General features: G+C 40.7%; 1 protein-coding gene across 7 annotated transcripts in view; it reads right to left on the bottom strand.

Moving 5' to 3' along the window:
• Positions 1-24,902, bottom strand: part of PTPN14 (protein tyrosine phosphatase non-receptor type 14) — a 110,227-nt gene that overhangs the window by 36,590 nt on the left and 48,735 nt on the right. For all 7 annotated transcript variants that reach the window (XM_058419602.1, XM_040057470.1, XM_040057471.2 and 4 more), the window contains 2 exons: positions 4,666-4,763; positions 2,464-2,531 (listed from right to left, as the gene is read on the bottom strand). In XM_058419602.1, coding sequence (XP_058275585.1) covers positions 2,464-2,531; positions 4,666-4,763 — 166 coding nt within the window. The remainder of the gene's footprint in view (positions 1-2,463; positions 2,532-4,665; positions 4,764-24,902) is intronic.

Below are 24,902 nucleotides of genomic sequence, written 5' to 3'. Positions count from 1 at the left end.
TTATGCTTGCAACACATTTCTGAGCAGAAATTTTTGTACTCTCCAAATTTAATAACGTGCAGTAGAAACAATTCTGAAATAATTGGGAGCAAGTTAATAAAGGAAATCTACCCATAAATTTAAGGCCCAAAAAAGGAAGCTGAAAAACTTTCTTGCAAAACCTCAGAGTTCTTACTTTTATTTAAGAAAGCCTCAAGGCTGCATGTAATGTACTTAAATACACTGCTTCTTGCTCAATGGGGCCCTCCCCTCTGATATTTGCTTCTGCCACAAAAATATGTGAAAGTGGTAGCGTGCTAATGAAAAATGGCATTGTACATGCCTGTGCACAGCCACACACCTGTGGGGTGTACTGTGTACATAACTTTGTTCTTTTCACTGCTGAAGAAATGCCATTTGACACACATTGTAGCCTCACAAGATCAAACAGCACGAACACAGCTGCCCCTCCCTCATCCACAAGCTCACTTCACTAATGAATTTACAACAATGTTCTCAGTGGAGGCTTTTTCTATGCCCCAAATTCACTCAGGTCCTCCAACTTGCTTAGGGACTCGTTTGTATCTGCAGCACTTAGCCGCCGTTATTGAACTTGCAGTGAAATATTTGCCATTAGGTTATCCATCCTCCCCAGAAGGGCAAAGAGAAGTAGTTAAATCTCGTGAAAAGAGATGTCTAGAGAAATACTTGATTTAAGAGTAGGTTTCTGAAGGTGTAGGAAGCAGACACTGCATTGATCTTCCTAAATTTAGCAATATTTGCACGGATGAAAGGTAAAATACCACAAGGTGATGGCAAACATGCAAAAAATAAGGGAGCTGACCACACCACCACGGAGGTAGCTGACTCAAAAAGAGAGGTTCTAAGAGAAAACCCAAAGTGTAAATTGCTGAACCGCAGAGAAATTAACCACGTGGAAGTTCATCTAGAGACCTAAAGCCTTCCCTATTTTTTTTTTTAATAGAAAAATAGTACTAGTTTATCCCTGGAAGTGTTCAAGGCCAGGTTGGATGGGGCATTCAGCAACCTGGTCTAGTGGGAGATGTCCCTGCTTACGGCAGGGGGCTTGAAACTAGATGATCCTTAAGGTCCCTTCCAACCCAACCCACTCAATAATTCATTTTGTATTGAAAGAACTTTGCAGAAGTTCATTTAAGTTCATTTACAAAGTGACATCCTGACAACACTTTTTTCCATATCTGTTTTCAGCCACCTTCTTTCCCATTTAGGCTATCATACATGACTTCATAAGCCAGATCATACACCAGATCATCAATTACTTATCAATAGATAAGATGGCTAACCAAAGAAATTCTGCCTCATAGAGAAGATAACAGAAGTTTATTAGTGAAAGGTTAATACTGAAGCCACATTTTACATATATATTCCACACAAAGCATATTCAGATCTCTGTACATTTCCCTTCTTCCTTCTGATTTTTTCAGATCCTATTGAACTATCTAGTGGCTCAAAATCACGCTTTCACATCAAGACACCACACAGATGTCACCGTTTTGGACTTAGGATGAACTGTCCGCTGCAGTTCCTGTACAACGAGCATGGGTAAGTGGGATGAAATGCTTTTCAAGCCTTCAAATTATAGTGAGATGAATCATTCTCCCTCTACACTCCACTAATTGCAGACGGAAACCAGATGCCTTCCTTAACTTCCAGGCAGCTGCACTGAGGGCATAGCTACCCCACCCTGCTTCCAAATATTTTTTCCAGTTCGAAAGAATTCCATGATCTTTATTTATATTTATGAAGCTTACACTAAATACTCACGCTGATGAACTTGTTCATTGAAGACAAAGCCAGCTTTAGCTTCAGCAGGCATTTGTTTTGTTTTTTTCCTTCTCTAATTCATCCTCCCAGAGAGTCTCAGTGTCACACACTGCAAGTGCTTGGCATTTGTCACCAAATTTCCAACATCATTAGTGATCTAAGCTCCTTCCCTAAGCATTCAAGTTATTTGCTAGTTTCCAAATGTGAACCAAATTTACAGCAAATGTTCCCAGGAGCCCATTTTGAGAAGACCTGGCTTCACTTCAGCCCAATGCCCAGCTGATGTAAATCCACATTCTCTTCAGGCATGGCTGCATGGTTTGCCCTCTGACACAACACTTACTACAGCAGCAGCCCTTATGCCCCCTGGATATGCCAAGTTGCTAATACCGCAGTACTGCTAAAATACACCTTTGAAAACAGCTGCAAATTCTTTTCTGATTCAAAGATGTCTTGTTTCTTTTGTGGGCACCTAGTCCCAATGGAGGCTCAACAGGAACTGAAAATGGTGTGACATTCCACAGCATATGGAATCAAGCTGCAATCAAGTTTTGGGGAGCAAATTTTGCTTCCACTAGTCCAGCGCTGGTGCTTTTACTCTGTTATCAACAAAGCCATCTCTGAGTCATGGAGAAATTGTTCACAAAAAACCACAAAAGAGAGGGATAAGGAACTCACCATAGGAAACAAGACATATTCTCGGAGGAAGTCATGAGATTCAAACTGATTATAGTCTCCAAAATCCGCTGGAAAAAAACAACACAATTACTAATTTTGGCACTTTCCACACATGCTAAGGCCACACTCAACCTTTGCACAGATGCTTAAATTCAAGTGGGCGAGTTCTCTCTGAAGCCACAGTCCAGCACAAAGAATTTTGCTTGTACTTTAGCTTTTAACATGAAGGTCTGAAAATAGTAAGTGTTATTACCAGAGATCAAATAACAGCCAAGAAGTAATTTCTTTATTTTGACCCTTAATATAATGGCATTTGCAATGCTTAAGTATCAGGAGTGCAAGAGATTTTTTTTTCTGTAGCCTTCCTAAACCCATACCCTCATTACAAAAAAATGCTGGGATTGCTAAACCTCTTCAAAAATCATGCACACTTTTGCCTCTCCACCATTTCCAACCCTGACCAGGCAAAAATAAAGAAAATTTAACCTAACTGTGCTACAATTCTACACAGTTGAACAAAAGATTAATTTTACAGCCTATAAAGGTTAAAAGCCAACAGTCAGTTTTATTAAAAATTGTCAATAAGCAGCATGGGGGAAGGTCTATCCTTCTGCAGCCAACCTAGCAGTGCAGGCATTGTGTTGGTTTAACTGACTGGCCCACGCCTTTCTACTCAATTTTCTGCTGCTTCCACATCTCTCCAAAAGATACTCATCTCCATGCTCACATTCACTCATATGTCAGGCTGAAGATTCTTGTCTAAATGTTCTTGAGACTGTGGAGTTTTGGAAATGCTTCCTAAAGGCTAAACTACATTAAAAAACCCCAAACAATGCCTATATTTATCTATCTGTTAAATATACAACAGTTTATATCAAAAGAGTATCTTGCCAGAAGGTTTTTATTTTATATTAATTGAACAGGATCAAACACCATCTACACGATTCTCATATTATAGGAGTTGGAAATCCCCACCATAAATCATTTTATCTAAACATTCTTTCAAAGCTTCTAGACGATTTCACGTATTGCAGGTGCCAAAAATGCAGTTTCATTTTGTTTCTACCTCAGAGTTATGTTTTAACAGAAAGAAATCAAAATGGGCATGAAATAGAGTCTGCAAGTTTAAAAGAACTAGGTATTTCAAATACCTTTGGTTGCATCACATGCAAAGACTAATGGAAGTAATAGAATGTGAGAAATAGTAGCACTGACTCACTCTCAAAATTAGGAAAAAGCTCCAAAAACACAGTGAAACATATTCAGTTTCACTGAAATATTCAGAAACATAGTCAGACCTAACTTACACACTGGAAAAATCTTCATTTACCTAAATTAAAAGATTCATTATGGAATCTTATACACATATTTCTTTTTATTAGACAAACATTTCAAGATTTGACAAGAAACGTCTTCCCTTCAATTTTTAACAAAGATTTAAGACACAAGCCCAGCATTTCTACCGCCCTAAAAAAAGACCATATAAGCATTTCTCTCCATTGAACCTTTAATTGTCAAGAATCAGATCCTCATGTTTGCTATTTATGTATATACTTCCCTCTTCCCACCCATCAGAGAGCATGCAGAGAACATCATTGCTGAAACTCTGCCTCAAGTTCTCATAGTTGTGGGTAGACTGAAACATATTTTATCCAAATACAGAGCTTCTTCCTCTGCACATATACATTATATGAGTCTACTTTTATTGATGTCCTAAGGAGTCTCAGAATAAAAATCACGTTGTAAGAAGTAGTTTATTATTAACTTATAACTCACAGAACAATTATGGTCATGTGTTCTTTCATACTTCATATAGCACTATACAGCAAAATGAGTTTTTAATTAAAGACAAAATTAAAGCTGCTGCTATGCTCTTTGATGTAATTTGCATTTCAAACCCGAGAACGTGAAGCAAATTCATTACTGCAAAGTACTCCGTGGTCAGGGCTGGAAGAACTGGAGTTTTGTTGAGATTGGCTTGCATGAGTTTCAGAAATAGGAAAGTTGAGCACTGTGGTCCCTCATTCCCTCCCTGAGGTTGTGAGTGTTTCATCCACAGCAGTCCACCCATGCACTTTGGAATCAATTGGAAACCCAGCTCCTGTGAGTAGGAGTCATACAAGGCCTCAGTGCCCAGCCAAGATAGAGGACAAACCAAAAACCATTCCTGGACAAACCATTCCTGGGGTCACGTCGTCCTACCTTGTACTGCCAGACCCGCCAGTCGAATTCCCTGCTCGAATGAGGATATCAATCGCCCATCAAGAACATCCTTTTTCACCTGTAGGTAATACTGATATCTAAAAAAAAAAGGGAACATAAATAAGCACAAATTATAATGTCTATATGCTTGCACATTTCCTACGGATGGATGGATGGATGGAAGGAAGGAAGAGAGGAAGGAATCACTCCAAACAGGTCAGACTGTTGAACAGCAGGTCTTCAGAAAGTCCACATTACCACAACAAATCAATATGATCCCTACCTGCGCTGTTTTTCCAGAGGGATGAAAGGAAAAATAAAAGATTCTAGTTTGCATACCCCAGGACCTCATAGAAGAGGGACATCTGCAACACCACCCACGGAACAGGAACTGTGCTGCCTTAACGATGCTTGCAAGTGTTACTCTTTGTGTTGAGGTATAAGAAAAATGTAATCTCATTTGAAATGCTCAGATTTGGCTTTCACACAGCCTAATGAAGGTTAAAACTTGAGGGATTTTGAAATTTGATTGAGAGAGGAAGGCTGAAATGCACACAGCTTCTCAGCCTGAGCCCTATGCCTCAGTCGCAAGTTTCACTTGCTCAGTCCAAGAGACAAATCAGCTTTTTTCCACTCCTTTGCAGTGACCAAATCCTAACTCTGAAAACATGCATGCTTTCACAGAAGCTTGACGTAAGCTGCTTTATCAACTATGCAGGTGAGCAAGGTTTTGATGAATTTGGTCTTTAAGACTTGTACTCCCAAACGCAGCTATTTGGGTCCATGCTACATATACACACGAGTATACTGGTCTAACAAGGAGAGTAAAATCCACATCTGCCATAAAAATAAAGCTATTGTTAAGAGGCTACATGAGGCTCAAACCAGTGTCAAATCTTATAGTGACATCCCAGCTGTACAGAAGTCAAGATTGTCACCAGCTGTAGCGGAGCCATGATTTCAACCACAGGGTCCACACAAGTACAGACAAATCACACAACGACTTAGGTAAGCATCAACAAAATACAGTGGCAATGCAGTTACTGCAGTATCAGACATTATGAGCTAGGCTTTCAAAAGAAACATCCCTGTGGGATTTGAATTGCCATTTGACTTGTCATTAGAATACAGCGTAAGCAAGGAAGGAAACATTTCTTAGTGTCTGCCTTGGCCAATGTGGAATTCTCAAGAGCTGTCTCCACAATTTTCCCCCAACACTGTCTTTGACCTATAGCTGCCAAAATTAAAAAAAAAAAAAAAACCAAAACACCAAAACAAACAAATAAACAAACAAAAATCCACCTAGACAGATGTTAGAAATATTAGGGCAAGTAAAGAGCACGCACACTCACACTCAGAGTTACACACACACTCAGATTTACACACTCACACAGTTAACATATTCACAAAGAGCAGACAGCGCACACAATCTGGGAAAGATGTCTATTTACAGGTGTTTCACTTGATTGTCAGGAAGGGGTCCCATTTAAAAATCTTATTAGGAATATTCTACAACATAATAGAATCACAGAATGGGTTGGGTTGGAATGGACCTTAAAGATCATCTAGTGAGTTTAGGATTAATTATATATTTTAGATTGACATGCAGTAAGAGCTTAAGGGATGTACATAATTATTACTCTGACATTAACTAGTGCATCTGTCAGGAAAAAAATCTCATGGAGAAAGTTGTCATTTCTCACTGGCAAACTCACTGAAATGCAATCACCCACTGTGGCTCTGGTATGTGTTTCAGTGGAATTGCCAAAATAATCTGAAGGAGATTGAGGCAGAAATCTGCGGTTGGTACTTGCCTCCCCTTTACCCCTGACTGACAGTGACAAGTGGCATCTACCTGAAGTGTCCTCTGACATGTCTTTTCATGGTGCCCAAATAAAGCATGAACTGGGACATCTGTCCCCAGGCATGGACTGGGGTGGCTAATTCCAGTCTCAAGGCAGAGGAGGAGGATACCCTGGAGGAAGCTCCACTAGAAGACTCTAATAACTCCACCAGCCACAGATTCATGGCTCAGCCATGCTTCAAAACTGTGGTCAGGCTCCCTGCCCAGCCAACGGAGAGGAGCAATTGGCCCACATTCTGCCAGGGATTTGAGGCTCCTCCATCTGAAATTAAATTAAATGCTGTTATTATACCACTAGGCTAACTGAAACTGCTCCTTGATTGCTTGGATTGCAAAAGTAGATCTATAATTTGAGGGAAATCAAACATTTAAAAAATGTTTTAACTATAGATTCACTGAGGAAAGCTGTTCCAGGACAGCAGATAATAACATGCATTTCATAAGCCTTCTATTAGGTGGTTTAGTTGGGAAGGCATATGGAAAGTGAACAAAAGAGAAGTTTGCCATCTGCATGTCCAAATAATAAAAGAAAAAAAAATTCAAAATTAAGATTTACAAAGCTTTAATCACAAAGGCATTCTGGCATACCAGAGGAGTGTAGGGCAGCAAAGACACCACCATAGCCGAGTCAGCCTAGAGCTGAAATCTCTCACCTTCATTGCTCACTTTGGGTTAAACATTACTAGCAGAGCCATTGTGTGTTTAATATAATAAAGGCCACTGCAGTTTGCCAGCCTGTAGTTAATTCCAAGGGGAATGGGAGTGGACAACAAGTCTGAACAAAGCCATCATTATAAGGATATCATTTCCCACAACTCTATTTAGCCAACACACAAAACATTGGAAGTATATTTGCATGTATTGCATCAAAAAGCACATTTTTATAGAGTAAAGAAGCTGCAGCTTGATGATTGCGAGACATTATCTCAACTCCAGAAAAAACATCTGTATTTTGGCAATCCATACTATAAAGGGAAAAAAAACCCACCAAAACCCAACAGAATTAGTAAGCAGAAGATAAGGGTACTGTTTTAAAATGTAATTGCAAGACCCAGATTCAAACTCTGCTACAGCTGCATAAATGTAGGGAAACTCCATTTGCTCAAACAATTCTGCATGGACATCAAGCAGGACCAGGGTTCGCTTTTGTTCTCCTGTCATTTCAAAAAAGAACGTGGGTGTTTGTATAGTGTCACTGAATTCATTGCACCCTTCCATCACTGCTGTTTATCTGCTGTAAAATCCCTGTTGTTATCTGATACACGCAGAAAATTTCACTGATTTCCATTCTCCTCAACAACCAAGAGAATATCACAAGCCACACAGAACCTGGCCTGACCAACGCAAGTGAAGTCTTTGTAGAGAAATGAAAGGATGGCTTACAAAAGTGAGGATATGGTTAGGTTTGCAGAGTAATTGCACAGCATCTTCAGGATTTTCTTACTAGTGACTTCCACAAAAAAACACAAAGCAAATACTTTCGTACCTGAATAATTACTCAGTATTATCAGATCCACTAGCCTTAGTAATCAAGCAGCATCAAACCCTGCCAGGAAATGTAAAGGAACAAAACAGAAAATTCTTTTTGTCCCAGGGATTTACAATCTAAATGTGAATTTTATAAAAAAGGTGACAGTATTGAGTTAATAAGGCTTAATACTGTTTGAATACTGCAATGTGATCTGTCTAGATTTTTGTTATTTTTCCCCTGGGTTTACTTTCCTTCTCTGTACATCAGGGAGGGTTTTTACCTCCAACGCAACAGGAAGCACTTAGAAAGCTTAGTTTTTCTTTTTTTTTTTTTTTTTTTTTTTTAAATCAGTGTGTTTTATTTGGACATTTCAAGCCAATGTAAATACAGCACAGTTGCAATACCAATAAATATTTAGCTCTAGTGTATCTGAAAATAAACAAAGCACTACAAACCAGGTTAGTTACCCAAGAGGTACAACTCCTTTACAATCGTTTCTAATGATGCAATTACTGGCATGACTAACTTTTTTATAACTCATTAGGTACCATTTTGGCACGAAGCCTATCTATTGGATAACTGCATAGCTATGTAATTTAACTTCTTCTCTGGAGGAAAAGAGAACTGCTTTACCATTTCATACCTCCAAAAGAAGAAACCTTAAAGACTCAAAGGAGAAACAGACTGGTCCACCAGTGGTTTAGCTCAAGAACTTCAGCTCTCTTCCAACTTCAAAAAAAAAAAAAAAGCAATTAGAATACAGTATGATCTTCTAAAATTAGGAACACAATAAAAGTCTTGTTGAGTCACAACAACAGTCCAAGTCAGCTCATTTGAGATTATCTCAGTATGGTAATACGTTTCTGAGGAGAGACGCTGCAATGTACACTTAGGCAATAATGTCCCCACAGGGGAAGAGGTTTCACCAGAAGAGAGGTCTTTTATCATTTACTAAAATTATTTTAAGCACCAGCTTTGATATTGATGTGACTATTGCTCACCTGACACCTTAAAACCTGCCATAATTTTGGCTTTTATACTATTTAGCAACAGGATTCCATAGATACCGATATGCTACATTTGAAATAGAAGCCCATTTTTTATTTTGAGGACATATTTTCTCAGCCTTTGAAGTAGAAGAACCAATGATTTGGCTATTCACGCCAACCAAAGGAACTCACTGATAATGACTGAAAAGTGATTTCTATTTATTTATTACATATTTAAGACAATCGTATTACTATTTAACTCTTACCAGTAGCTTTTCTGAGAAAAACATGCTTTAATGTATTAATGATCATTAGCCCAATTTCATAGAATGGCTGAGGTTGGTGAAGCTACTTGAGTAAACTTGGCAGGAATCCAAGGCAGATTTGGGAGATCTAGGTTTTGTTCCCAAGTCTCAATCCAGAGTACTATTTACTGGATGCTGCTTATTTCATGTGGATCTCTCAATATAATGCAACAAATCTGACTTGCAAACTTGGACTGGATTTTATACGGTAAGGAAGGCAGACAGGCAGACAAGATTGGTCTTTTCAAATGCAGCATCAGTATATTGGCAAAGATGCTGTTATGATTTCTGAGCCTGAACATGCTGGAACACATTTTGGAGGCAAGGATTCAATCAGCACATCTTAATCTAAAGGCACTTTAAAAAAAAAAAGAAAGAGAGAGATACATAGATCCATGATGTCATTGTCAGTAACACAGAGGAGCTAATGCCTCGTCTTTGCCACTTAAAAAATTTAGATGGAGTTGATAAACAGAACATCTCTAGTTCACTCCTTTGGAATTTCATCAACTTCTCTCCCAGCAAAGTCTGGTGTTTCACACCAGTACTAGACAACCATTTATCTGGGATTTGTGTTAGAATATAAAAAGCAATGACAGTGTTTCCACTAATGGAAGGGTAACATTTTTGGAAGGGTGTTATTGAGAATGAGTCTACTACACCCTGTCACAGACCTTCAGGAAGATCAGCAGACTTGCCAGAAAAAAAAAAAAGAGTGAAGGAGACGAAAGAGTCTTTGTCACACATTCAGGAGGAAATCCCTTCAGAAGCTCAAACTGTCAATGCCAACACTAAAAACACAGTCATAACAACTTCCAGGGTAAGAGTTCTTTGATCATAACAACCTTAGAGGGTAGGTCAAAGCTAACTTCTGGTAACAGAAATGACTGTTCAAAAGCAGCATCCAACTGTCTACATCCTGGTTTCCTCCAGCAGCTGCATGGAAAACACAACTGACACTAAAAACAAAATAAATACATGGAAAGATTTGTATTATTCTCTTTCCTAATGAGACAGAACAACGTTGGGATAGCATCATCTTCACACATTTGACTGAAAAAGAGGAGAACAGTTCAAAACACAGTTCCTATCCCCTACTTCCAGATCACTCAATCTCTCTCCTTAAAAGCAACAAATTGTAGTTGAAAGGGAAAAATGGGGATTTGGCTACAACAGACTAACTTCACAGTAATGGTCACTTTCCATTTATTTTGCTGTGCCGGTTGTGAGATGAGGACAAATGATGCAGAGCCTGGGTGCCTGGTTTCCTGGGTGGCGCCCAGTGAAAGGCCAGCTACCACAGCTGGCCAGTGAAGGTCCTACCGAAGGTCAGTGCCTTCCAAAGGTTAAGGGCCTGCTCCACAGTCAGCTCCTGCCTAAGGATACCAGAACAGGAAAACCCTTGCACACCTAAAGATAGAATGATGAGAACTGTGTACTGCTTAGTTGTTGTTTAGCACCTCCATTGCAACAGTTGTCTACGGAAAGGTTGTTCATTTGTCTGCGTTCCCCAAAAGACAATTAAAATTTCAGACCTCCACCTGCTCCAGTTTTTTACACAGCTGGCTCATGATTTCAGAAGTAGATGCAAAGTATTTTAAGAGTAATAAGGTTTTTATTCTGGCATGAATTAGGCAATAACGCCGAATTTCTGCAGAAAAATAGAGCGCTTAAAGAGAAGTGCATTTGCATTACAAATGGACATTGACTGTTTAGGAAAGTAATGCAGACTCTATAACTTCTCCCATATAAGCAGTGTATGCTCCCAGTGTAGCCTGATCTCAAGGTGCTGTGGCTCCTTGTTGCCCAGAGCTCAAGGGATGGCCGGTGAAGCCCTCAGCAATGAGCCGGGAGACAGCAGCGTCGCACTCGGCATTCTCACCGGCAGCAAAAGAGGGAGCTCGCATAGGAAAGAGGTGCTCTGCCAGTGGTTTTCTTTTCCTGCCGTTTCTGACTGGCCACAAGCACAGACACGCACCCAGGCCCTGTTGCAGCCCGCAGACATGACACAAGCCTTCCAAAACACGCGCTCCTTCGATGCGAGGCTTAGCCACCAGATGCTGCTCCACAGTATCCACCAATTTCTCTATATTTAAACAAAACCCCCTCCTCCCCCAACCACTACAGGTCCATCCTCTGTACTTCTACTTTGTTTTTAAGAGTGTATTAAGCATTTTGCATACTCCAAGTTCAAATAAACCCACAAGCACAAAGTGAAACTTTAAATAAAAAGGCCAGTAATGGCATGCTTTTGCAAGAAAGGAAGGCATGCCACAACCTGATCTTGATTTTCTACTCTTGAACTATTGAATTAATTATAACAAATTACAGGGAGCCCCACTACAATTTATAAGCACAATAAACTCCCTTACTACCACCTATAATTTTATCAGAGTTAATCCAAATACCTAAAGAATTATACAGCACAAAACTTCAACCTGTCTTTTAAAGTTAAAAAAAAAGCAGGGGAAGCCATATTCTCATGTCTTCTGAGTCTTTTCACTCAGAAAAGACTCATTTGGTCTCTGCAAATTGGAGTCAAATGGAGTCCAGGATACCTGGTGACACCACCATAGAATTCATCTTTATAAAAGCTGGAGTAGGATTGCAAAAGTAAAGCAAAACAAAATCATATAATGCAAAGAAATCTGTATTTTAGCATTTCTAACTGAAAAAAAATTTCCATTCAATGCAACCATAAATATTACACAGAAACCCTAGAATAAAAACTTTGGGAGCAAAGAATTTGTTATCCACGTCTTTGAAAAAAGCCAAGTATCCATTAGGTTTGGGTTTTAAACACATGCTAAAAGTGCTATTGTTCAGTCTGTTGCTCAGCCTAGGCTTGAAAGCATGCTCAGCTATGTGCTCATGTCTCCTGAACTGAGCAGAACACTTGCGTTTGGCTACAGAAATCCAAAGGTTACAGCCGAGGAAACTATTATTTTCTTTTCAGCTTCACGTTCTATTTTGATCACAAAAAGGAAAAAAAAGTAGGTGAATTACAGCAATGCCACATATTGCTTTTCACAACATGGTTGAGTTTTTTTGAGTGCAAACCCACAGTATCTCCCACAACTGCTGTCTCCACCTTCACCTTCCTCCAAACACGGTCTTCCCCATTCCCATATAGGGTCCCAGGGCTCCTCCTCCTTGTCCTGAACTGTGTGTCCCAGGGGCAGCTACTGCTCTGATGCAGGGTTTTGGATAATAAATCAATTCTCCCAGCCAGCACCTGTCCTTTGGTGCCTGACACACACCATGGGCTCTACCTAAGAAGAGGAGCTACAACCACATACAGGCTCCACCTACACAGAGGTGCTCACTGGGGTGCCGTGGCACGCAGCCTGTGTGTCACTGCCCACTTGGTTAGTCACATCCTCACAACAGCAGGACCCACACACTCAGAGCAACTCATGCTCCAGATGGAATAAAACAAAACAAAAAAACCAACCCTGAAATGGGAGCTGTAAAAATTCATCCTCATAAGGATGCAAAAGTGCAAAGATAAGATGTGGCTATGTACACTGACGATTGCTTAACCTCCTGGGAAAGAGGAGCACGGAAAACCCCTGTTGGTCTTTCCTGAATTGGAACTAGATTTTGGCAAAAATGGGATTAGACCCCAAAAAGTTAATAACAGCTTGTATTTACTTGCTTTATTCATACGTGTTGACTCAGTTCAAAATATGCTGCTCCCTGCCCTGAAAAACAAGGCAGCTAACCTTCAAGCTGTATCTACTGTGGGAAAAGGTGGTTTAAGCTACATATGGAAGCAATATGAGTCAACAGTTTGAAAATTCTCCTGGTAGTCAGCCAGGCTAATGGCCAAGCAGGTTAGAATATCATGCTAAAAAAATGTGGTGAGTTAACTAGAACAAATGTATAGTCAAGCTCATACTATGCAATACTGAAAATAAGTAGATAACTTTTTTTTTTTTCTTTTTTTTTAAATGGCATTTAAGTACAGACATAACTATTCTTTGGACCAAAAACAAACATGAAGAGTTCTCACTGCTCCATTATCTTCCCCTCTTTGCATCAGTTGTAACAATAAAATATAATGTATATACCCCATAAGCCCCATTTAACTTTTCAATATATATTTTAAATATTCTCCTTCCACACAGCTATGAACTCTGGAATTACTCAAGTCCACCATGTTTTTCTGGCTAAATGTAGTGTGTTCTGCTGTGCACTGATGCAAAAGCCAAATTGAGTGAGCACATATACCAGTGAACAACTGGCATGCGTATGTAAGCATGCATCCAGAAGCACATCACAAAATAATTGGTTTGTGGGTGCAGAGCAGCACGCAAGTGTGTTCAGGTGTTACTTTATTCAAAGAGAGAGTGAACACATTCGAACTTACAGAAGAATGTCTGCTTAGCCTGAATTTAACAAAGCAAACAAAAAAAACCTCTGGTGAGCCTGCAGTGAGACCTTGTTCATGAATTTATAGAGCTCATTTACAAAACCCTGTCAGTGAAACCTTCATGTAGTATCCCAGCCTCACATAATCAATGTCTGAGAAAGCTCTATTGATTTAGTGGAATTTTACCTGGTGGGGAGTTAAAATCCAGTCCATTGGCTATTGCCTTTTACAGTTATCTGTGCTGGCAGTAAGAAAACACTGCTTGAAATGTGACACAATGAAGTTGCTGCCTATCTATAGGTCGTCAGTACAACACCTTATATTCCTGTGAAAAGATTGTTGGAACATCTACATTGGCATCACTGCCAGCAGAAAACAGGAAAACTCAGGTTGCTTCCATCTCCCAGAGACCCCGGTGAACCCAGTGTTTCCAAAGGAATAATTGAAAACAGTCACCCCACACCTCAGTAAATCATGCAACAAAACCACGGCCCAGGAAGTTGTAACATCCCAGAGAATGCAACTGTGCAAAAGTTAACACAGATCTGATAACCACGGGATGTTGCCAGGGAAATATGTGAATCAGTGCCCTGTTGGGTGGGTAAAATAGATCCATTTCACGAAATGAATAATTATTCTTTGTAAAAGCTTCAAAAACAGCTGAAGATATCAAGTGCAAAAGCAGCTGCCAAAGATAAACCAGTGAACCAGTAAACATCTCACTGCACAGGAATCTGCCATCTTCCGACACTGAGATTTCTGCCAAATCCTTGTTGGGATTCTCAGCTGCATAAGGACCTCCACACAAATGCTTCTTTTAAACACATTTGGAGACTTCAGGGTTGTACTGACATCCAATTGCAGATCCTTTAGTGCTATACCCTGCCAGCAAGGCAAAAAAATTAAAGGTATTCAGGTCACTGAAAAAAGGTAAGTTTAGAACTAAATTTTCATGATCTGCGTCTCAGTTGTAAGAGAAGGGGAAAAGTTTGTTCCAACCTGCAGTACAAACTTCAACATTGAAGATATTTAACTGAAGACTGGCAGTGTTACCATAACCAAGATTTCCACTGCCTGTTGAATTCTCAAAATTGAAAAGCTGATAGAAATCCCAAGCAAAACCCACATATCTGTTTGCTCACATGCTGCTGCTGCTCAAGCTGAAGAGGCTTGGCCCTCTTCCTGATACTGTAGGAAAATTTTAAATATCTATCTGAGGCTTCTAAATAGAAGACCAATGATCCACAGTTCCCTTTTCAAAACACACAGTAGGAAAGAGAATGAATCACCTGGAGAAAGCGATGCACAGCAGAGTAATCCTGAATCACACTATGGAAATGCCCATTTCTTCTCACCGATTACACAGGAACTCTAAAGCAACCTTCACTCTTTAAGGCTTCACCAGGAGCAGCAACATGACTGAGGCAGGATCGGCGTGTGTCATGAAGGGTTTAAGGAGTACATCCCCTAGCAGTGTGCACTTCCCTGAGGAGAGACTGCTAAGCCCCTCTTACTGCATCCTATGGGAAGACAAACCGGAGAGTACCAGCCCCAGCCTAGGTAATGCAGTCATCTGTCCGAACCGGTGCCTCAAACTACCCTGGGAGACAAGTCCGAAGCACATGCCGGTGTGTGAGGTGCACCAGAACACCCACCCCGTGCACAGCACTCCTTAAGGAGCGGAAAACCTCCCTCTGCAGTGACAAACATCGCTGCTACACCTGGAGGGGGAAAAGGAACAGCCCAGCAGTTTGCAACACTCTAAATGACAAAGGCAGTGGGCCTTTGTGACTGGGCACAAAACAATGATGGGCACTTCCGTGACTCAAGCAGCTAGGGATGACAAGTGTTTTCCCTTTTTCCACTTTCTTTATCCTTTCTCCTTTAAATTAAATCATTGAAGCTATCATCTTTTTTTTCTAAATCCCTCTATTTGCTTTTAGTAGCATCTGTCAGGTTTAAGGACACAATGCACTAAGAACCTTCAGGGAGCAAAATCTATCATAACTGATTCTACTGAGCCATTCCAGCAGCAGTGACTTTTAGATTAAGCTTACAGAAACCTCCCAATTTGTAGATGGGAATTCCCTGTCCATCATGGTGATGGCAGCTCACTCCCACCATTAGACATTAGGAAACATTAGACTTGAATTTCCAGTCTACAGAATATTATTTTCTATTTAGAAACAAAACTATTACGAAACAAAGTCCATTCTTTGTTTCTCTGCATTTTGTATCTCTGCGTCCTCTCTTAGGCCTGACACAGTCCTCAGGAGTAGTAAATACTTAGGTGAAGGTTTCCTGTAGACCTTACAAGTGTAAGTAGATCTAGCAAGGCCATGTTGTTAAATACACCTTTCAACACACCCCCTCCAGCTGTGTAAGCAGAAGCTTACTATCCATACACTCATCCTCTTGCCTTAAAGAGACTGCAGTTCAAAGAAAGCACACAATTCCCCTCTTCATTCCAAAAAAGTAGTTTAAGTCACAGTTTTCATGAGGTTCTACTGCCAGTTATGTGAAAATTTTAAATCACCTTTCAGCACTATTTAAGATAACTGGCTACTGACACAAAACAAGAAAAAGGGACATGTTCAGATCATACAAGTGACCCTTCAACAGATTTTCCATAAATACACACACATACACACACAGAATGGGTACTGCTAGCAATACAGCTACAGATACGCAACCATGTGTCTGTGTGGCACTGGGAAATCTAACAGGAGAAAGCCAAAGAGCAAGAAAAGCCGGATTTAAGTAGAAGATAACTCCAGGTTATCACAGTGATCCACCTAACACGAGTGCTTATCACCAAGCAGCAGTGAGGACAGCTTCCTCAGAGGCTGAGAAACAAAAAGCAGTCAGTGTGATTCATCCAAACACATCTCCATAAACAAAGCAAGCTCTTCACTGATGAAAGCAGAACCCCAGATTTCTAGCCTCAGCACCATTTCAGCTGTCAGATATCACAAAATAAACATATAGGTAACGCAAATTGTTTTTGCTTCCATGCAGGAAGACAGAAACTTTTTTCCTGCAACAGAAGCTGGTTAGACCTTCAAAGCAAGTTTCAAAATGCTTAATGAATTTCCCTCTCTTTAAGGATTGTAAAATGTCTCACTCAAGTACTAGGTTCAGTCTCAAAGATCCTCAGCTCTTCTTTACAGAATTAAGATTCAATCCTGGGAGTCTATGTAATCAAGACACATTTTTAACACAGTGGTTTGCAGCTGCGTCCTAATCATAAACAGTCACTTCCTCTGGTGACGAGGAATAGGACATGAGGAAATGGGATGAAGCTGCCTTAGGGGAAGTATCTACCCTGGGATTGTAAAACAGGGACAAAGCAGGGCCTGTTAGGATAAGACAAGGGGCAATGTTTTTAAACTAAAGGAAAGTCGATTTAGTGCAGACATAATGAAGAAATTATTTACAGTGAGAGTGGTCAAGCCCGGGAAGGCGTTGCCCAGAGAGGTGATGACTGCCCCATCCCTGGAAACTTTTAAGATCATGCTGGATTGAGGTCTGGGTGCCCCCACCTAGTCCCTACTCATTGAAGGTGGTTTGGATTGGATATGACCTCTAAAGGTCACTTCTAATCCAAACTGTCCTATGATCCTTTTGTGATTCCAAGTTCAGATTGGATGTGAGGAAAAGGTTCTTCACCTGTAGAGCGGTCAGTCACTAGAACAGGCTCTCCAGGGAAGTGACTACAGTACCAGCCTGACAGTGTTCAAGGAGCATCTGAATGACGCTTTAAATAATAAAATTTAGTTTTAGGTAGTCCTGCCAGGAGCAGGGGGTTGGGCTCAGTGATTGTTACAGGCCCCTTCCAACTTGAGAGATTCTGTGATTCAGTGAATCCTCTTCTGTCCTGCTGCACATATCCACATTTTCTATCCATCTGATTCCTTATACGCTTTTGAAATATATGCATGATTAATGTACTGTCATCTTTGAAGTTTCACAGGCCACACATCAATCCCCTCAAAGCCATACTACTATTGAAGAATGATATTTGTTTGGTGAAGCTAGGTATTCTTTTTCCTTCTGGTTTTTGAGAACTATAAAATATTTGGAATCATACCTTTCATGCCCTTCTTTACTTGGCCTTTACTAATCTAGTCTGAGTTTTGTTCTGAACATGTTAAAAAACCCCAGACTGAAATTCGTATCCTTATCTCATTCCAAGATCTTCAAAGTTTAGGGAAAGCCCTAACATCATAAAAATCACAAACACAGGCAATAAAATTGCTACATTGTACCCAGCTGCAGAGTTGGTTTTTTTAAAAAAAAATCTGAGTCATTTACGGCTGTCAACCATGGTAGAAGCCATCCACACTGCTTATCCAACACACAGGTTCAACCAGTGTCTCCCACAGCACACGTGCCCAGGTGGACAAAAAAAGGAGATCCAGAGTACTTTTTTCCAAGTGCAAATGCCTCCACTACCATAACTGCATGGAAGGATTCAACCTGGACTCTCTAAGACCAGAGTGGAAACTCCCTCATCTTGTGTAAATGATGTATCATTACTGTACAAGAAGAACAGAATCTCAGAGCATAATCTTTGCTTCCATTTAAAAGGGCCCAATAAAAAGGAAAGAAAGGATAGATTATGCCAAAAGTATCTGTTCTGCTAAAATTGAATGTAGAAATAGCTCCCATCAGGAAAGCAATATGTTAGCACACATGACTAAGCCCCAGAGCATAAAATTAGTATTATTTCCTTATGATCAGATATAAATGTGAATCTGCCCAATGCCAAGACATTCCTGTTGCAACATTTCTAACCAACACAGCCACTGCCTTCAAAACACGGTAAAGCAAGAATGCAGGCTGAAAGCATCCTACACTGTATTTATAGTTATGCAATGCTATTTTTTAGAGTTGCTACATATGTACTGCCCAACCACACACATGAAAACACATTCACTTTCTGGTCTAAAAGCACAGTATCATGTAATAGATTAGATCTAAGCGTCAACAGTTTCTTAAAATATCTGGCACAAAGAGCTCAGCTTTCAACAACCAACACACAGAGAACAAGCTCCCCATTCACTGAAGAAAGTCAGCTGGGAGAAGGGTTTGCCCTCCTCAGCAAATATTTTATAAACAGGGAATTAATGTTGAATCTTAGGTCTGCCTTGAAGGAGTTCTTACTTTTAAGTCAAAGTTTAAACATCCACTAAAATACACATCCCAAAAAGAACTAACTGAAAAATATTACTGAAAAGCGAAACAACACATACACTGCAATAATATGAACACAACGAGACCCAGGCAAATGCTGCACATTATTTGTTGTTGCTGTCCTGTAAATACAACATGAAAGCTAATTAAGTATCAGGCTGTTTACAAGGCAGGTACAACCCTAATGTGTGTGTTTTATGTTGCAGTAGCCACTACTATTAAAAAAGTCTAATAATTAAAACAAAACAATAAAACCATCAAAGGAGGACCAAAACACGAACATCCCAGACTGTCTAAGCATGGGTGGCCACCCAGGGCTCTTAGGACTCGTCCAGCTTTCATGCAGTTGCAGAGCTGCTCCCTTGCTTGGACAATGTGAGCCCAAATTCCTGCAGTTAGAAGGAAAGGAAAAGAAAAGGAAAGGAAAAAAAAAAAAAAAAAAAAAGACCAACATTTCCAAGTTACTTAATGGCCCACCCACAATCTTGTCCCACAAAAGAGAGCTGGGATCCCTGAGGACTCAGGACTCCCTGGCTCCAGTTAGCAGTGAATCCTAGAGCTTGCCTTTCTCCCAGTTTTGGGAGATGGGGGGCAATTCCAGGTGTAAGACCATCAGCTTGAGGACCCTGAACAGGACTGGGGCCTGTATGGTCATGCAGGCTGTCAACAGCCATCTAAAACCAAGGGAATTCTGTTCCAGCAGAAATCTATTTGCCTCATGTCGATTTATAAAATTTCAGCTCCAGAGTTCCTACCGGAGCTCCTCTGGGAGATCTCACCATGATATCCCACAAACACTCACATGAATAAGGCACTTACATTAATACCTGTCCCAGCTTTTCTTTTGCTGTGTTTCAATACCCAGCACACACCTACAGCACCCTCTATTAGTTCTTCTAGTTAAACAGGAAAGAAACAGTGCCACCACATAGGGTGCAGTTGGCACCCCATGCCCTTTCACTGCTGTTTCATACCAACTCTCTGTAAAAACTTACCCAGTAATCTGACTCCCCAAACCATTTAGCTGAGAACAAAAGTTTTGACGGGGTTCACGGGATTAAATTATCTTCCATTTCTTAGGTCTGCCATTCTTACGCAACACCCTGTCCTTTTCTGTTCATTTGATACAGCTTCCATGTATGGCAGCAATTGTTTTACTATATATGGATCATTTAACCTTGCAGTCCATTGACCCAAAGCTCTCTATAAAATAGAAATATGATAGATACAGATATAATATATATATATAATGATAAAGTTGGAAATATTCTAGAAGAAAAATTACCCTGGTTTCTGCTACAGAAGGGTCCAGCTCAATTTAAGAAATAAAGGGAACCGACAAATTTTTAACCTGGAAATAGTTAAAAACACAGGACTCTTCCGACCATTAATATCATATTTATGTTGGAGAGAACACTGCTGCTTCTGAGTAAAGAGGAGGTGCATCATCTTTCCAGCTGGGCAAGCCACAGAGCTGTTTCTGGTGCCAAGAGCAAGGGCTGTGTGTCAGGGCCTTTCCTGCGTGGCGTGAGTAGAGCTCATCAGCATGAGCGCCGTAGCCATGACACTTCCCAGAAAAGCAGGCAATGAGTGCAATCATTTTTCCTGGAAATTACATAGCCTGCCTCCAGATAAGATCTTTCCAAGACAGCAGGCATGCTCCTGAAACATGTGCTGGGAAATACACCGTAAACACCAACTGACAAAGGCTCCTAGGAGGAGACAAATTTGGACAAGGCAGTGAGACTTCTGCTGCCTGAAAACAAAAATTTTTCCACTCTGTTACACACCAGTAGCACTGAAAAGTTAAATTCTGACTTAAATCTGCAGGAGTAAGAGATCAAACTCTGGACTTTTTTTGTTTAAAACACTCCACCTTCCCTTTTGCCATGTATCACTCAGTTCTCTCTCATTTACCAATCCTCTCAACTAAAACGTGCATCTCTCTCTTCTCCTCCCAACCTGCATGCTATTTTTCTGTACTTTCACAGAAAATTTGTTAAGTGCCAGTACATTTTTGAGAACCATTGGCATTAAAAAAAATCCTATAGGTCTATCTGTGGTGCAGTAACAAGCACGGCCACACAATCAGTCACAGTCCTCACTTCAGGCAAGCACAGTCCAGGATGTCTGGAAAAAATCTGATTGTACACATTGTGCTGGTTTTTCCAGCACACTGTGATATTCAAAATAATTATTTTGGACAATGAAGCCAAACCAACTACCATGAGCTCAAAAGTACACACAGAGACTTCTGCAGCCACAAGCTGCAGGTGTGACCAACCATGAAAAGCAAAGCAGCCTCGTGTACTTGTCACATGTAAATGTTATATCCTTAACAGCCAAAAGAGTTCCACTTCACTGAGCTTGCCACAAAACCAGGCTAGCACAGGAGGATATGTGATATCCAGCCTTAACACAGAAATTAAAAGCACAGTGTAAGGAGCACTAACTAGCAGAAAAGACAGCAGTGACTGGTAGAAACCTGCAGCTGATTGGACTTGTATTAAAAGCTATCTACACAGGAGGATGTGAAACTTTAGCTTAAAAAAAAAAAAAAAAGAAAAAAGAAAAAAGAAAAGCACAGCAGACTAAAAGCAAAGATAAGCTCAAGTAGGCAAAGAATCTAACAAGGACTTTTTTGAGGGAAAGGCAAAAAATCCAGTATTTGTTAAAACAGATTTGCGAAAACATTTTTCCCTGTAAATATGAAGCACTCATTTTCCCCCTCTACTTTATTCTCACGTAATTTAAAATTTCATATAGTCCTAGGCATCTGTACCTCTTTACTCTTTAGAAGAGTTGCGTAAAAGGTCTTCACCTAGTACTTGCAGAAAAAACAAAGAAAGAGAAAGGCTGAGAACAGTGAAGAAGAAATATTTCCTTAAATGACAAACAAAAAATCAGCTACAAGAAATGGTGAAGAAAAGGGTATGGCAGGGAAATATCAAGGAAAATAAATATTCACTTATTTAAAGGAGGGTAAGTTTGAGGCTGAATTTTCACAGACCATCCAGAAAAGAAGCCTGGGAGCCTCAGGCTCTAATTTTCCACCTGCGAACACATTCATTCCCACATTTCACAGGTGCAGCCATCCCATTCCAAACGCTGTTTCCTTTCACAGGAAAGCTGCACGGCATTTCTGGGGAGATGCAGAGCTGACAGCTGAACTTGGGGCAGAAGCCCAATGCAGCACACTGCAGATGCTGGAACATGTCCTACCCTGCAGAGTCCTGCATGCCAGACCTACCATGCAGAGCACCACGGGGAGCCAGCTCCGTGGGGGCACCCACACTAGGAGCTGCTCTCACTTCCCAGGATTATGCCCCAGTCTGCACAAAAGCCACTGGATACCACTGAGTACAGAGCACCTAGCAAGATACTGAAAGCTTCTTCCAGGAAAGAAAAAAGAAAACCAGACCAAAGCACACCTTTATTCCTTCACAGGAGGCACAGCAGTATCACGCGCTAAGAAGGAGATACTGTGGGGAGCAAAATGTGACTTTGGTTTTCCCTTAGAACTGTGGGAAGGGGAGAAAAGAAAAAGGCCCTGGATTGTCTGATAATTGTGCAGAAAGCAGCATCGCACCCACATTTTCAGAAAGCCACAAGAGTGTGTGGGTTCTCTGTTTTTGGAACAAGAGCACAGTGAAAGCAAGCTTGTTTACTTTAGACACTGTACAAAGACATTTTTTAAAATAAATGCTTGAAAGGATGCCTCCTCTCTGAGGAGTTAGCAGAAAATAAAAGGCAGATTTATATGTCTAATCTATGCAAATATCTACTCTACAGGGCATCACAAAGACTGCGTTATATTAGACAGTATGCAGATCCCAGGTGCTTTAAATATGCCAAAAGCAAGCGCAGCATCTCCATCTGCAATGGCTGCTCACTGAGAACAGCTGGATGACTAAAAAGAGGTTGTCTAAGTAGCCTTCCATGAAAAATGCTTTTTGCTAATGTGCCAATACCCATACTCCCACCCAAATTACTCCTGCTGTAACTGCCATTGAGTCTGAAGAGGGGGTTTTGTTGTTTGTTTGTTTTGGTTTTTAAAATTTTGTTTATCAGAAATTCTAGAAATTTTCAAGTAGTAGAAATAATAACATGGTGAAAACTCCTACTGACAACTTCAGGGATTATCATGGGTTTTTACTTCATCTGTGAAAATGGAAAACATCTGTGAGACTGGGGACAAGTAGAATGCCATGACCGGGGCCAGGGGAATGCTGGAGTCACAGCAATCTTGGAAAAGACAGGATTAAGATCAGAGAACATATACAGATGGGAGCCTCAATCCAAGAGAAAAGAAACAGAGTTGAGAAAGGGTAGGGAAATAAGAGGTCTAGAGAGTAGGAAATAGCTTTCCTAGGAGAAGGCTTAATGCCAAGAGCACAATGTTATTGCACTGAAAGTAAGGCATAGCAATAATATTTATGTCATGGCCACTACCAGAAAGAAAAAACAGGTACTCTACAACTGGTGCCTGCTTTCTGTAATGTTTCCCTGGGACACCCTCAGGAAGCATTCATCACAGGTCAGGAAACTCTGAGTAGCCCCAGCATTTGCATTCAAAACCACGAATTGAACAAGACTGACAATGTCCTGCAGGTGCTTCTTACCCTGTCCCAGTGATTAACTTCATCTAAAGAGAAAAAAACAAACAAAAACCCACTAATATTTTCATCTCTAAGCAGGTGTCAGTTTTGTAGAAAAGAAGGAAAAAACTGCAAGCCAGAGTCAGACCTGACCTACTAAAAGAATTAGTGTGCTTCCCAGAGTACTCTTCGCCTCATCTTCTTTTGCAGGTCTTAGAGGTAGGCTTCAAAGAGCTTAAGAGCTAAATAAACTGCTCTGGCAGTCTTGTACTTGAATTTTCTTTACCACAGGCTCTCGTATTATCAGAAACGCCTCTTACAAATCAACTACAGGCATCCCACATGAGGACGTGGCAGTACTTGTGTTTATATGACAGGTGCCTGCAGCTCTATAGGTGCTACATAACCAGCTACATGGCCAGTCCAGGTAACCCATTCACCCACTCAGCATGAATCCACAATTTGAAATTATGGGGTCATTTGGGCACAAACTGAAAGGCATGGCACTCCTAAACCTAAACCCCCTTCCTTACTGCAAGCGTGACTGAACAGATTTCCCCGAGTAAGAGTGGAATCCCTCCTTCCATGAATATATTCCATACCCAATGGGAAATGGTCCTAGAGTAATCTCCTCTAGTTGACCTTGCTTGGAGCAGACAATCTCCAGAAATACCTTCCAACCTCAACCATTCTGCAGCCATTCTGCAACTGCTGCTTGCATTTCACTTCAGTAAATCATCTGACCTTCCCACGCTGTGATACGCTGTGAGGGACAGCACTGACTTCTCACTACACTGCTGTTCCCCTCCTCTCCCAGCATGTCACATGTGGACAGGTTTCCTCTGAGTCTGGCCAGCATGGGGACAGTGCTCAGAGCAGTGTTACTCACCCTTACTTCTGCCTCCACTCTTGGCCTGTCAATACAAGGCACCAGAGAAATGATGAAGAGCTCCTGACCACTTCCAGCAGCTGCAGGCAGTTAAAATCCAGGGGCCTGGAGGCATAATTAGCATTTTCTACTTCCAGCAGTAATGATAAGATGTAAAGGAGTTATAATTTTATAAATACTGTCCTGTTGATATCAGGATTCCTCCCGTTGGTCCCAACCACCAAAAAACGGCCAAACACAAAATGGTTCACACATTGTTTTGAAGAGTCCTTCCAGATGATCTTTCAAATAAAATTGTTAAGGAACATTACCTCAGAGCCAGTGACCAACACCCTAAGTAATGCCCCTCTCAACCAACAGAGCCTAAAATACTTGCATCATTTTCCCTTTTTGCAATGACAGTATGCGAGGCACAGGAGGTTGAAGTCACTGGAAACAGGAAGGAATATTCAGTTTGGCGACAAATTTCTCAAAACCAGCTATCAAGTCTATAATCCTACAGATGAGAGGCAGAGTAAACCAGCTCAGGAAACCAACTCCCTAGTTTTTG

Source organism: Hirundo rustica, chromosome 3 (genome assembly GCF_015227805.2).
Source record: "Hirundo rustica isolate bHirRus1 chromosome 3, bHirRus1.pri.v3, whole genome shotgun sequence".
Lineage (NCBI taxonomy): Eukaryota > Metazoa > Chordata > Aves > Passeriformes > Hirundinidae > Hirundo > Hirundo rustica.
This window is presented reverse-complemented; position numbering and strand designations above follow the sequence as displayed.